General features: G+C 38.3%; 1 protein-coding gene and 3 non-coding genes across 5 annotated transcripts; all 4 read right to left on the bottom strand.

Annotated features, from left to right (window-relative positions):
* Positions 1-990: 990 nt before the first annotated feature.
* Positions 991-5,369, bottom strand: kncn (kinocilin). Of its 2 annotated transcripts, none has more exons than XM_034105353.1 (5): positions 5,021-5,369; positions 3,143-3,211; positions 2,963-3,031; positions 2,316-2,409; positions 991-1,192 (listed from the first exon to the last, which is right to left on the bottom strand). In XM_034105353.1, the coding sequence occupies exons 1-5, from the start codon at positions 5,172-5,174 to the stop codon at positions 1,120-1,122; spliced, it is 459 nt and encodes a 152-aa protein (XP_033961244.1). In that variant the 5' UTR covers positions 5,175-5,369; the 3' UTR covers positions 991-1,119. The 2 variants fall into 2 exon arrangements, with proteins under 2 accessions (XP_033961244.1, XP_033961245.1); XM_034105354.2 differs by having other exon boundaries at positions 5,027-5,369.
* A 1,817-nt stretch (positions 5,370-7,186) lies between these two features.
* trnag-ucc (transfer RNA glycine (anticodon UCC)) lies at positions 7,187-7,258 on the bottom strand. Its single transcript has one exon. It is a non-coding gene; the product is annotated as a tRNA-Gly (tRNA).
* A 4,535-nt stretch (positions 7,259-11,793) lies between these two features.
* trnai-aau (transfer RNA isoleucine (anticodon AAU)) lies at positions 11,794-11,867 on the bottom strand. The gene has a single exon. It is a non-coding gene; the product is annotated as a tRNA-Ile (tRNA).
* Positions 11,868-12,690: 823 nt separating this feature from the next.
* Positions 12,691-12,762, bottom strand: trnap-agg (transfer RNA proline (anticodon AGG)). Its single transcript has one exon. It is a non-coding gene; the product is annotated as a tRNA-Pro (tRNA).
* Positions 12,763-14,490: the final 1,728 nt, after the last annotated feature.

Genomic DNA, 14,490 nt, shown 5'->3' with positions numbered 1-14,490 from the left:
TTATTGGATTTGTAAACATAGTAAAACATGCTATCTTAAGTACCAAGAGCCCAAAGTGATATATTAACAGTTCAAACCTCAAAAACTATAAAAAATCAATTCAAATATTAAATGACAAAGCAGCAAAACTTTGAGCTGGAATCATGAAAAATATATTGTGCAAAAAATCCTAGTTTGTAAAGCAACTACACCTTTCAAATCATTGAACTGGAGATAAAGCTACAATACTTCCCACTGAAATGTAGTGGAGAGTAGAAAGTGCAAAGTAGATGTATCACAAGTAAAGTACTAAAATATATGTATTTAGTTACCTTCCACCACTGTGTGGCTAGATTTGTGTGAATTGACCCTTTAAATGGTTCCAAGTCTGATTTCAATGCGAGAAAAATGGGAAAGGCTGGTTTCCATTTTCGTTCTCAAGTTTTAATTTCCCAATTATAAGTTGAGTTTTAATTGTCAATCACATTCATTAGCAATTAAATGTTTGTTATACGTTGCTCCATTGCTAATCCTCACACAGATTTGAGGCCTGACAATCAAACTGCTGGTTGTCATCAAGGCACTGCAGACTCCTCGGCTGCTGTTGCCGACATTGTTCAGCCTCACAGCACGCCACAGTTTTTGTCAGAGCGCAGCGTTCTTCCCCACGCCACTTGCAATGCAGCAGCCATTCTGCCTCTGCTGTCCTGAATATCAATGTATTATGTTTCACTGCGGGGGTGCAGCTCACTGTGTAGTTGTTGTGTCTACCTGTACACATGTATTCCAATTTGCTTTATGTTTGTACTGTATGTGGCCTGTAACAAATAAAGGCAGGGGAATTGAGCTGATTTTGATTGTCACATAACGACTATAATCATAATTGATGGATATTGAGAACATTGTGAGATGATGATATGAGCTGCAAGCAATTCAAATTACTGGGTGTATTTGCTTCATTCATTGGAAGGAAGTTCAGTTTTTCAAACAAAAACAATATAATCTTGGGAGAGGTTTATTAGGCCATAAAAACAATCTCGACAAGCGAGCAGGTTCAGGAGATAAGAGGTCTACAATAGATCATCTTCTTTTAAAGAAACCTAAGAAAGAAGGTTTAGCAAGGTTGGGCATATGTTGACGTCATGGCAGGTCTTGGTCTCCAGTAGGCTGCTTAAGTTTCCGTCTAGATAAGACGTCTGGCAGGTCTGAAGTCCTGAAACACACCAGACCATTTGCTTCAATTACGGTCATCCCCTGAATCAGCTACACAAATACTAATAATACAAATAAAACTACTCTATTAACTCGATTAAATTAACTGTACTGCATAATGAGTGTATTGATAAGTGCACAATGTATTAAAATTAACTTCAGTGATTGGTTTGAATCACATTTTTTCCTCAGTAAGCATGATATTTTATTTAAACAACATTAGAATTGGGAGGGATGAAACCCCTCTTTAATGGTCACACATGCAGAGCACACAGCACACACAGTGAAATTTGGCCTCTGCATTTAACCCATCCTAGTACCAGGAGTCTAGTACTAGGAGCAGTGGGCAGCTATTGTACAGCGCCCGGGGAATTCAGTTATTTCAGTCTATCATTCATAATTTTCCAAACAAGGTATGTCTTCTTTGGATCATACCTGAATATGATGCTACCACTAAGATAGCTATCACTGGCATTGCAATAAAGGTGGCCCTAGTTAACCAAAATTATACAATATGATAAATTTGAACATCCCCTTATCTCCTCGAAACAGTCTTTAAGGCAACAGAAAAGCGCATGTCTTATGTAAGAGTTTGTGATGGCTTTTTTTCAAATATTTTGGTATAAAATACCTAACTGAAGCACATACACAATTGTAGAGATGACATATAGTTCATCATGAAGCATGACCTAATTAACACCATGTGCTTTTTATTAAGTAATTAATCTGTTTCAGGACCTCCTGACCTTTTATTTTCAAATGAACTGCTTTGTAGTTGTGTGACCCAATAAACCAGTGAAGTAGCAGAATACAAGCATGTTTGTCCAAAATGTTGTCAACTTTACCCTATTAGACATGTGTATGAAATAATCATGATTTGAGTGTGAATTCTTATGGCTAATAATGTATTTGTAGGGTTCATACTGATCTTCACTTTGACCACCAAATTTGAAGACATGTAAAAAAAAAAGTAAGGTGCTCCTGAGATACTCAGGCATTTTTTAATTACAAGTTTTCTTGAAATACAGAAATGAGGCATTGTCTCATAAAATATTTTCTAATTAGCATCTGCATTTGTATTTGAAAATGAATCTACACAAAGAGATATTATGTTGGACTCTTACCCTTCATCTGGGTTGGCCTCAGCCATCGGTCCGCCCTCCACAAAGGTTCCCATTCGACTCTTGGAGCGCTCCAGGTTGAGTTGACTCTGAGTCCCTGCCGAGAGCAAAGGAGAGCATATCAACACGCCGCTAAATTCAGAATCATATTTCCGGTTTCACCAGGCTGTATCAATATCTACACGACTTTACCACTTAATATAATGAATGTTTTTTAATTGAACTTGTATGCAGAAAAACATTGGGAGAAACCAGTAATAATATATTTAGATGAACTGACATTCATATGAACATGTTCAACAGGTGTTACTTTAATGCAATTCCCTTAGCAAAAGGGCTATTTTCTATCACATATTTCCTTGATCTCATAATGCTTTCCATCTAGGCCAAGCAAAAACGGTTATGAAAGAAGAAAACATGCTTGTTTTTTTACTTTAACGGCCCCCAGAGAGATGACTGATGCTTTGCAGCAGACACAACACCTCTCACTGGTGTTAACTCTCCAGTGAGCGGACAGGTGTTGGATTTGCTATCAACGAATAACGACCATGAACTAAATGGCTGACTATGAAGACGTAAACAATTAATAGGCAAATTCTCTATCCTTCTGTTGAAACACTAAGGAAAGAAAACCATGAAGGCTCACTCACCTTCTCTTCTTATTGTCTCTACAAGTTGATCAGGAGCGACATTGGCAGTGGGGTGCACTCTGAAGTTTCCTGTGAAGTGAAGACATATTCAGGGACAAAATAACATTTTACTTTAAATACTGATCAAAGAATATACATATTGAGGGTTCAAACAATGAATACAAATATATAACAACTTACCAAAGGATGGAAGAATATTGTTGATGTTCAACCAGGCTTTAATGAAGGGGTAGATTGCTATGAGCAGGCCTGGAAAGCAGATAGCATAAAACTAATATAGTGTCCTTATCACTATTGGTTTAAGAAGTAGGAACGATAGTAGTAGTGTGAATATAATCTTTCGTTTTTCTTTGACCGAAATTTGCACTGTAGTGGCCTGAAACTAACTCGGAGTGTAGAATACATTGTGTGTACTGTGCTCATAAGAGAAATGTCATTGTAGAAGAGATTTCTACCAATCATTCTGCTAATTGCATTTTCACAATGGCCATATATTGCATGTGAGCCACACCAAAAGATAGACACACTCCCATGCTTATTTAAATCACGACCGACAATAAGACGATGATGAAACAGCCTTCAGATTATTTTATACCAGATACAGTGTGTGATGTTTTTTGATGTTACACTCAAAGTATAAATTGATGTCTGAACCACAGGGCTTGTGTGCCTCTCTGTGGCACTGTGCTCCAATTCCACACAGTTATTGATTTCCCTTATATGCACAAGAGCTGATATTAAACACTGGCAGGTCCTGAGGGTGGCTGTGATGCATGCATGTGCTTAAAATGTCATGAAACTGCAGAAGGAGAGAAGAAAATCTGCCAAGAACACTCTGTTCATTAGTCAGCCTATGTGTCGGAGGAGGCATCAAGACACATAAGCCCCAAAACACATCATTAGATGCTACTTAGCTGCACGAGAGCTGCCATAGTGAATGCCTCGGTCAAGCTGCTGTCTACAGTTTTGATTTGCCAATTCTTTGTGCACATGAGTAACACAAATTAATTATTGAGAGCTGATCAAATCATCAGCGAGAACACGTTTACCATTAACAATGCATGCTAATGTTGTCGTCCTCGGATCAAAAGCCCTGGCCTTTGCTTCTTTCTCTTTCTCACTTCTCCATCTTGGCAGTGAAACTCCTCAGGCTGTCAGTCGCTTCCAGTTACACTGTTGTATCAAGTGATCACATGGTGTGTTTTTCAAGGATGGTGAAGGAAAAATTTCACTTTAATTTGGGATTTTAAAAAAAAAGTATTCATTCCTCATTTTACATGTTGGATATTAACTGTCCACCTAAAAAAATGTAATTCGTGTTTTACTGCCTCATTATTTGGATTCTCCCAGATTCCACTGCTGTGTACTGTATGTAAAAAGAATAATGATCATTCCATATTATATTTATCTTCTTATGACCTAATTAAAACACAACATCTAAAACAGTAGCTAACTGGTATTTCCTTTTTACACAACTTGAATATTTTCTGGTACTTTATTTATAAAGAAATGCAAGTAGTGTAGGTTCTCCTTTATTAGGACTACAACTACATTTTTATTATCGATTAACCTGCCGTATATTTTTATTGATTTATCTATAACAGTTGCATCAACCGATTGATTCGTCTAATTAGTGTTGAAGCTTTGTCCTACCTGGTATAGTAACTTGATGTTAGGGCTCAGTTATCACATTTTGGGCAAAATGGTATACAAAAAAAGTTGTTTTAACTTGACTAATTTGAAAGAGGTAACGCAGCATAAAATGTCCTGCCAACAAAACAAAGAAAAAGTAATCCAACATTTTTCTAAAGCGGTGTCAAAATCCTTTGGAGAAGCCAGTCTTGTAAACATTTGGAAAAATCATGAAGTATTAAGGTGATCAAAGAATGTATGTTTTAAGTTGTTAACATTAAAAAATCTTCCATCGATATCCTGTGACACTATAGAAATAATCAATGGGTGTTGTGGCTCAAGGCAAAAAGCATGAAGACAAACAATAAGTAACTACTGTAAATAGCTTTTCTAAAACTGGGTCAGTAGTTAGAAAGTTTCACACACACTCACCGAGGCCTCCTGCTCCCAGGAAGATCCCTCCTACAGCATCGGCGTCACACTCCCTGGACACCCCGATGATGATGCAGCCCGCCACGATGCCGAGCAGAGACGAGCCCACCCGCAGTCCATGGTACTCCCCGACGCTGACGGGGTTCATTCGGCAGGCGGAGGCCTCAGGGCCCTCACTGCCACTGGCAACTTCGCTATCATCTGTGGAAACCTCTCCTCTTCCTCACTTTCACTCTCTGACACAGGAACACTTTCTCTGACAGAGCCTCCATCCCTATTCTCCGTGGATCAAGACGTCTCATGCATCTTTAAAGATGGGGCTCTGGTTTCCATTGCCACTGAAAATTAGAAAGCTTGGGTCTCTGACTTTTACATGAAAGCGATACGTGCGATACAAATCTGATCACAGCGCTCTTCCTACCAGCACCGGCATCTAGTATCACTGGATGCCTGGAGAGTAATTTAGGAAATATAAATACACTGAAACAGCTGTGTGGTATTGAGCATGACAGAGCATCCAGGACTTAAGCGTATGACACAGTGGTGTGAGTTCAAGGGCAAAGACACAAACAGAGAAGGGGGGATGGAGGAAAAAGAAAGGGCAACAGTTGGAGAGAGAGAGAGAGAGTTATGTGCTACTTGTGAGATTTGTCTGCAAGCTTGAAGGGAATGTGTAATGAAAGGTTCGGAGAGTCCTCTACGGTGGGGGCCCGAGGCCACGCAGAAAGGCCTGCAGTTGCCATAGGAATAGCATATCCATGGCAACAGAGGGAAAAAGAGGGTAAGCAGGATTAACACCGGTGAATAGGAAAACAAATGAACTAAGTGGGGAGAGAGGAGAAACAGTGACACATTTCCTGTTCAGCAAGTCTACGTCGACTTCTATTATTATCAATCGATGCTGCTGATACAGTGTGTGCGTGTGTGTGTGTGTGTGTGTGTGTGTGTGTGTGTGTGTGTGTGTGTGTGTGTGTGTGTGTGTGTGTGTGTGTGTGTGTGTGTGTGCGTGTGCGTGCGTGCGTGCGTGCGTGCGTGCGTGCGTGTGTGTGTGAGAGAGACAGAGAGAGAGAGAGACATAGGCAGGCTGTGTGACCCTCCTAGCGACACACTGTCAAAGGATATATATTTTTTGTATGTCAGAAAAATAAGTAAAGAGACCAATACCTGTTTTTTTTCCAAGATTAATATTTATTTACATTCGTAAAACCATCCAGTATTTCAAGAAAAAATAGCAAATATGAGATGAGTGACGGAATAATGAAGATATGATTTGTAAAGCCAGTATTGATTTTTATTCTTTTTTTTTTAAGAAGAAGAAGAAGAAGAAGAAGAAGAAGAAGAAGAAGAAGAAGAAGAAGAAGAAGAAGAAGAAGAAGAAGAAGAAGAAGAAGAAGAAGAAGAAGAAGAAGAAGAAGAAGAAGAAGAAGAAGAAGAAGAAGAAGAAGAAGAAGAAGAAGAAGATGTAGTGGTAATGTCCATCAAAAAGTCTTGCAAATGCAAAACCATAAAGAAGGGAAAAGTTATACTCGTCGTAAAGCAAATTTGGTCTGGAAGATTCTCTGGGAAACTGAGAATAAATATTTTTGCCTTGTACTCACAAGGAATTATTGTGAAGGAAACGCAATAACATTGGCCGGAAATACTTTTAGAGCTTGCTTGCAGGTGCTTAAGTGGCACACCATCTCTAACGTTCACATAATGAACACACTAAATCACCAAAGCTTGAGCTTGAGTGTGGGAGGCTGTGCAGGGCCATTACATATGAGGCAATAAATGTTAGCAAATGACACAAATGTATCTAATCTCTGAGGTTAATGACACTGTGCCCTGTATAGGGTTACAGGTCTCAGGTTGCCTCTAAGACATATCATTTAGAAATACAAATACAAACAAACTTCTGATAAACAAATTATTAAAATATATAAAAAATTCAATTTACATACATAACATGTCATACGTGTTGAAATTATGAAGAAAACCATTTTTGATTGCTAAATTCTCATTAATCTCTAAAATAACATTTATATTTGAATACAATTTGGCTGTTTTCTTGTGGATAACAAACATATGTAGTTATAAGCTATAAACACATGTTATGCTTAGCAGCAAAAAAACGAATCAGCAACGGATAAATGCTGTGAGAGCAGTGACAATAAAATATGCGTTGGCCGGGAATCGAACCCGGGTCAACTGCTTGGAAGGCAGCTATGCTCACCACTATACCACCAACGCTTGATAACACTTTCAGGGAAACGCTAAATTTTTTCCCATTTGCAGCCGAATTGGTTATTCTATTAAATCTGAGCTGGGTTGCAAATACGAGAGACGCTTCATGCACACGAATCAGCGAGGTTAGCCAGGCAGAGCTATTAAACCACAATCTGCCAGAAATCACAATCCTGTAACCAATCAGGCTTCAGACTGAAGTTAGGACCGCCCACCTCATTAGCAAACAGACACAGAAATAATATAAGTGAACATAAATGTAAAAATACATTAAATATATAAAATAATGTAGCATGTTTTATTCTCAACTTTTATTTATACATCCATTTATTGCCATATTTATTCCTGTATTTTTTTCCACATGTATTTATTTCAACATGTATTTATTATTGTATTCATTTATTTCCGTATTTATTCATACATTTATTTATTTATACTTATATCATGTTCCTATCTACTTTCTCACATACAATGATGCAAAAGTATAGACTGCAAAATAAAATACTAATTTCTACATAATATAAAAGCAAATCAGGTGTGAACTTTGATTTAAATAGTGAATTGAAATGATCAATGTAATGTCAAGAAATAGAATAAAGCTAGTTTGCTTCTCAACAAGTGTAATGATCTCCATTTAGTAAAACATATAGGGGGCTTATTACTATTATTATATTACAATACTAAAACATGCGGGGGAAAAACAACTTTGGATTTTTATATAATGGATGTTTGTTGTTATATACAGCTATAGTTTAGTCCACCAGATGGCGGTGTAGTCTGTGGCAGACAGCTATCTACTGTGAGATTGATAGAAAACATGCAAACACAAAGACATGTAGGGGAGAGTGGGGTAATTTGTGCCAAGGGGCAATTAGTGCCACCCCTGTTATCTAGAAAACCATAGAAGAAGTTGGTCATGTGACCACATATTTTTGAAGAGGCATCCATTTCAATCATCCTGCAAAGACGGGAGACACATGGCTTGAGAAGTAAGCACATTTAAGTTAAAAAAACAATTTTTTGCCCTCCAAAGTAAAATTTCTATGATCAAGGTTTTTTGATTGCTGTGTTTGAACAATTTAGACAACTTTGAAAACAGTTCACACATGTTTTATTACTTTAGTAAGCTACACCATGAGTCTATACAGTTAGCGTGATGCTAGCTCAAAACAGCTGGGGGATGCATTTTTTTCAAAATGGTGGGCATGGGGTGATTTGTGCCAAAGGGCCTGGGTTAAGTTGTGCCTTACCCCAATTTATGATTATTTACTATATATTACTTTATTGTATTTTATTGTTATTGTACATTGTATTTTTACATTTGATCACTAAAACTATGTGACATTCTTAATTTTAGACCAAAATCCATCATGCCATGCAAATACAAAAGGAAGACAGACAGGGTTTCAACTCCTCTTGAGGAGTTGGAAAGAGCAGTGAAAGAGGTGCAACAGGGGAAGACCATACATCAGGTTGGAAAGGAGATGAAGATCTGCAGGATGACCATAAAAAGATATATGGATAAGAAAAAAATAGGAGAAGTAACAAAGCCAGGCTATGAAAGAACAGCAGTTGCCAAACGAGTATTCAATGAGAACATGGAGAAAGAGCTGGCGGACCATATTAAGACACTAGCAGCAATGTTTCATGGCATAGGTGTCATGAAATGCCGTGAACTGGCTTTTGAGTTCTTTGAGTCCTTTCCTTGAAGCAGATCCAGACCCAGGAGAGCCACCTGCCACTCTGACAAATCCCGAGCACTTATCAAGTGACAAATCTTGTTCTTCTGCTCACTTGGGTTATGTGTCTCCAGAAGTCATTCTTCCCTTGCCAAAAGCCACAGAAAGAAAAAATTGTAAGAAAGAAAGTGAAAACAAGAATCGTGACCGACACACCTGAGAAGATGGAGTTGGAGAAGGCTCACAAAGAAAAAGAAGATAAAAAGGCTGAACAGGAAAAGAATGAAAGAGAGAAGAAAAGGGCTCTGAAAGCTGCAAATCAAACCAAAACAAGAAGAAAACAGCTGTGTACAGTAGCTCAGAAGAAAGCTCCACCACCAATGATGAGGCAGAAGATGGCCTGGAGAAGACACACAACAGAGAAAAGGAACGTGCTGAAAAGAAGAAAAGGAGTGGAAATAAGAAGGGGCTCTGAAATGGTCAAAACCAACCAAGCCCAAAAAGAAAGTGCTCTCCAGTAGCTCAGAAGAGAGTGACTTTCCAATTCCACTTAGCGATACCACTCATTATGAGAGTTCAGATGTCCAGAGTGATGATGATGATGGTGACAAGGATCTGTTTGCTGGTGACTTTGTCAATGTGAAGTTTGCAGGTAAAAAATCCAAATCCTATAACTATGTTGGATTGGTGGAGAATGTTGAAGGTGACGAGATCAGTGCAAAGTTTCTGATGATCTGTTTTACTTCAATTATCAATGGCACAATTTACCCCAGTGTATTGTCTCTAATGCCACAAAACCACTTTTTTTTCTAAAGCTATATTTCTCAAACAGTTTATTTAAGATCCGAAGTGATTGTTCCCAGGGATGCACAACATCCTAAACTATATGTACATATTTTAGTTGGAGGCATTACTGTAATCCCCTTGCTTTAAAGGCACTTTAAGTAAAAATTGGCACTACTTACCCCACTCTCCCCTCAATATCATAGGTAACTGGAGAATGCAATTCCTGAAGAAATTGCTAGTGGGAATGCTTTATGCTGAAAAGCTGACGCTAAACTGCTATGCTGAAATGTGATGTGTAAGATGAAAGTGAATAATTTAGATTGAAATGATACATGAACACTGGGGGCTTGAATGTGTGATAAGAGAAGAAAAGAAAGTAAAAAGGCTTGGAAAAGCAGCAGAATATTTGAACTGCAAACTTGTGAACTAACTTGATGGCGAATGATCTGTCGCCATGCCAACGGCATTTGATGACATCCCATAATACGCTTAGATGCGTTGATGGCTACATCGTTACCAAACCTGTGAAGTGTTGGGCCGTTTGGAGCATTTTTACTGAAGTTATGAGAAAACCGTGTTTCATGGTGAGCATTGTATTGCCATGGCAACGGCATTTGAAGAAATCTCAAAACTGTCCCGTAGATGTCTTCACGGCTGGACTGTTAGCACACATGTGAAGTTTGAGCACTTTTTGAACATTTTCATAGGAGTTATAGCGACATCGTCTTTTATGGCGAGGGATGCGTTTCCATGGAAACGGCATATGATGACACCCCAGAGCTGTTGAGGGCAGGACTGTTAACCATTATCTGAAGTCTGGTGCTCTGAGCATGTCAGTTGGAGTTATGACATCTTCGTGTTCCATGACACAGGTGTTTATATTTGAGCTAACGACGTGTCCAGAGATCAAAGGTTTCCCTGGTGATGTGCAGTAATCTGTTAGAGGAGAGCATTTTCATTGTTCTGAATGAGAGATAAACCTCTTACATGTGAACGTTTTGTTGAAGGACCGTAACAGAATCGGTGACATTTCAAAGCGTGAAGCGTGTCAAGGAACTTGAGCATCTGAATTGTACTTTTTGTGTACTTTCGGGTTAATAATGTGACCTTTTTTGGCAGATTAATGGGCTTTAATGAAAACATGTTGAAAGTGTTTGTCACTTCATGCCCTCAAGAGGCATTTTGTTTAATTATTTTTGCTTAATTATTTGTTATCTTTCAAGCTACGAGATGTTTTCCTACGTTTGTCATGACAAATTATGTCTCAGGAATGTAGGGTTTGGGAATTATGGCAGGTTTAAAAGAAAATATGAAGGCAAAATTAAATCTGTCCTCCACTTTAGCTGTGACATCATGCACTCTAAAATCTGAAGAAGGCCTCTTTACCAAGGTCTGAACAATGTTTAATATCTCTAAAAGGATAGGAATCAGAAAGTTGTTACACAAATAATGCCAGAAAGATGTGTAACATTTTAAAGTTGGAATGAGGTTTCTGAGTGAAAGTATGAAGGAGCAGTTAGCAGTTGAAGTTGCATAAAGATTGTTCAAGTCTGAAGAGTTTCTCCATTGACTTCCATGTTAAAAATGTGATGTATTATGGGATGTATCTCTGGAATTATGAAAGTTATGAATGATAAAAGTAATAGCCATCGATTCCCGACCGAGCTGAACGTTTTGATATTTGAACAGAGTTTCTGCGATGTTCAATGTGGGAGGCGAAGTGGCGCAAAATAACCCGGCAGAATAATAAAGAATTTTGTGCGTTGCATAACAGATAGTTGGAATGCTGTGTCAGCATTCCCACTAAAATATATACCTTGATAAAAACGAAAATGACTGTGCTGTACTCAAGTATGGAGGACGGAAACTGACGTAAGTTTAAATAGATAAATGTAAGTGAACGTATTAGGCTTTATTGTCAACTTGTATTTATTTATACATTAATGTATTAATTTGTTTTCATATAGTACCTATTATTTTATTTATTTCCTATTTATCTTAATATATATTTATGCATTTGTTTAATTCTTCCTATATTTACTTCCGTGTGTATGCATTTTTTAATGCAAAAATCTGTGGCCAGTACGGGTATCGAACCCGCGACCTTCGCGTTATTAGCACGACGCTCTAACCAACTGAGCTAACCGGCCATACACAATACGAGTACAGTAACCTGTCAATACAACATCAGACAACATATTATGACATCTATGAACGTTTATGTAAAGGGTATGGAGTGGTAATGTCTTTGATCGGACCTCGTGGCGCGTCAGCACTTTAACTGACAGGACTCGCTTCTAGCTTCATTTCGAACCAACATGTGGTTTGTTTTCATTCGAACCAACATGTGGTTCGAAATGAAGCTAGAAGCGAGTCCTGTCAGTTAAAGTGCTTCTTAGCTAAGCATCAACCTAGCACTGAAACATATGGATGTTATGTGACAGTATTTCTGACAAAAAGTCAGCTGAAATGGTGGCATAGTTGCCACTGCTTTACGTGTCGACAGCATGTTTGAACGTATTTGCAGCAGTAAATGTGGCTGTTTGACCACTGACGTTGCCATAACAACACCTTGAATTTAAATGTGCAACCTCTTTTTGCATGAAATTATAATTCTTCTGAATGATATTCCTATTGAGAGCTAGTTTCTATGTGAACATTATGAGATGGACAGCCAGAGAGGATAAATGAAAAACAGGTATGAAATACTATATGACTGTAAAACAAGAATACAGTTTAAAAGGGGAGTGATTAGTAAAATATAAGAAAATTAAAATCTGTTTACAGTTCTGTGTTTCATATGGGTGTTGAGAGATGTATCCATAGATCTCTTAATGTTGCTCTCAAAGTGCACCAGATTGATGCTTTTAACTTCAATATTAAAAAAAAAATCTTGTAGCCAATGAGAGTGGTCTTTTAATTATTTTCAGAGCTGTATGTCGAGTATTTGAAATGCCGGCAGCATAAAAAGAAGGGCTCGTCCGGGATTTGAACCCGGGACCTCTCGCACCCTAAGCGAGAATCATACCCCTAGACCAACGAACCGACGTCCGTAACATGAGTAATAAGAATACACAAAGATCGCAAAGGCATGATCCTTGTACGTTTATTTTAGATTTTATTTTTGCAGAAAAAGTCCTCATATTTTTTTAGTACGCACGAACACAGGCAGAAAAAAATGTAAAGTCCCGTAACAGAAACCACGAGCATATACATTTTTCACACACAGTGAAGTCACGAGCTACCCACAATGCAACACGCGCCATATATATATATATATAAATACGCCATTTTCCTGGAGGTGCAAATATCCTGGAAGTGCAAATATAAACAGCTAGCTAATGTAGCCAGGCAGAGCGCACTAGGTTTTTTTTATTTTTATTAACGACCGAAGAAATCGCTGCATGTCTTCGGATTACATCTCTGGACTTGAGGGTGTGCTTTAAGTCGTTACCAGCGTAAACTAGAGCTGTGTGGGTTGTCGGATTGCCCTTACAGACATGCCCTTGCAGATGTATGGAAAAACGACAGTGGCCTTCGTTGATTTTGGCTACATCTACGTCTAATTTCTGGAAACACCAGGTGAATACCCCACTTGTCACAATAATATTATCATGCCATTGCATATATGTGGTATTTTAGAGTTGACTAGATATTGATTAAGGCAATAGACTATGATATTCAGTACAGGAAGCTTAGCAACACCTAGACGGTGTACGGCTGCTTGCACCTCGCGTAAAACGGCGGATACCAGAAGTACGGTGTCCCCCTCGGCCCAATACCCGTAGAATTCTTTCTGTTTTATATTTGTTTGTCGAATATGTCGAAGTTATATTGGCACTTCCCCAAACTGGTGGAGACCTAACCGCAGATAGCGTAGCTAAATATTAGCCTGACATGTTTGCTAGCTAGCAACAGTAAGACTTGTAAAGTTACATTATACATATTTAAACTATGTATTGCTGGCTAATGGTAAGTAAAAATGCTATTTGCTATTAGAAATACTACATACCTGAATCGACATCATTAGTTTTGATCCATTAACACAAACAACAAGTAGGCGCGGCTGTTAGTGGCTAACGTAATTTGCACCTTGCTGTGTGTTTGGAACAAGTGACTGCAGTTTAGACTGGTTTGCACTAGCTGATTTATTGGGATACAAGTTTAAAATGTAAGCCTACTGGTGAGATATTATACTTGCAATTACTAGCGTTATATATACCGTCTGTAGTTATTACACACTAATTAGGCACTAATTTGAGTTGAGCATCAGCTAACTATAAAGACCAGGCGTCATAATGTATGATTGTGTTATGGCCTATGGCTGTACCTATGGCTGTACCTGTACCTACCTTACCTGTTGGAGGACCACAGGGCAGAGACTGCTGCTGGGTTTCTTCCCCCACCTCTGTCTACCACTCTCTTTGCATATTTTATGTACACAGTCAATACCTCCAAATTCCCATTAGGTAGAGAACACAGCCGACTTTACATGGTAGCTTCCTCAACTTTTGGTAATAGTCTAGTTGCCAGCTCATAGAGTCCTATTGTATAACAATGTATAAGGGAATAATAGGCATGCTACCTTACTCCAGATTTCCTGTGTGTCAATTTTGTTCTGTCAACACAATATTGTTTAAGAATATGGATAATGAAATCATAACATAAAGTTATCAAAGTTTTAGATTCTGTCACAGAATTACCCAATGAAGGACATGCCTTTGATAATGCTTTAATGTTGCAAGATCCCTAGCAAAATAGCTGGTAATCAAA

Source organism: Pseudochaenichthys georgianus, chromosome 17 (assembly GCF_902827115.2).
Source record: "Pseudochaenichthys georgianus chromosome 17, fPseGeo1.2, whole genome shotgun sequence".
Lineage (NCBI taxonomy): Eukaryota > Metazoa > Chordata > Actinopteri > Perciformes > Channichthyidae > Pseudochaenichthys > Pseudochaenichthys georgianus.
The sequence above is the reverse complement of the archived record's forward strand: the minus strand, read 5'-3'. Positions and strand labels throughout refer to the sequence as shown.

Bases quoted from the DNA above. Each gene is read 5' to 3' on its own strand.
- kncn (XM_034105353.1), bottom strand. From the start codon at position 5,174: ATGAACCCCGTCAGCGTCGGGGAGTACCATGGACTGCGGGTGGGCTCG. The intron at 3,032-3,142 runs GTAAGTTGTTAT...TTCACTTCACAG, and splicing joins CAATATTCTTCCATCCTTTG to GAAACTTCAGAGTGCACCCC. The intron at 1,193-2,315 runs GTAAGAGTCCAA...GGTGTGTTTCAG, and splicing joins GAGGCCAACCCAGATGAAGG to GACTTCAGACCTGCCAGACG.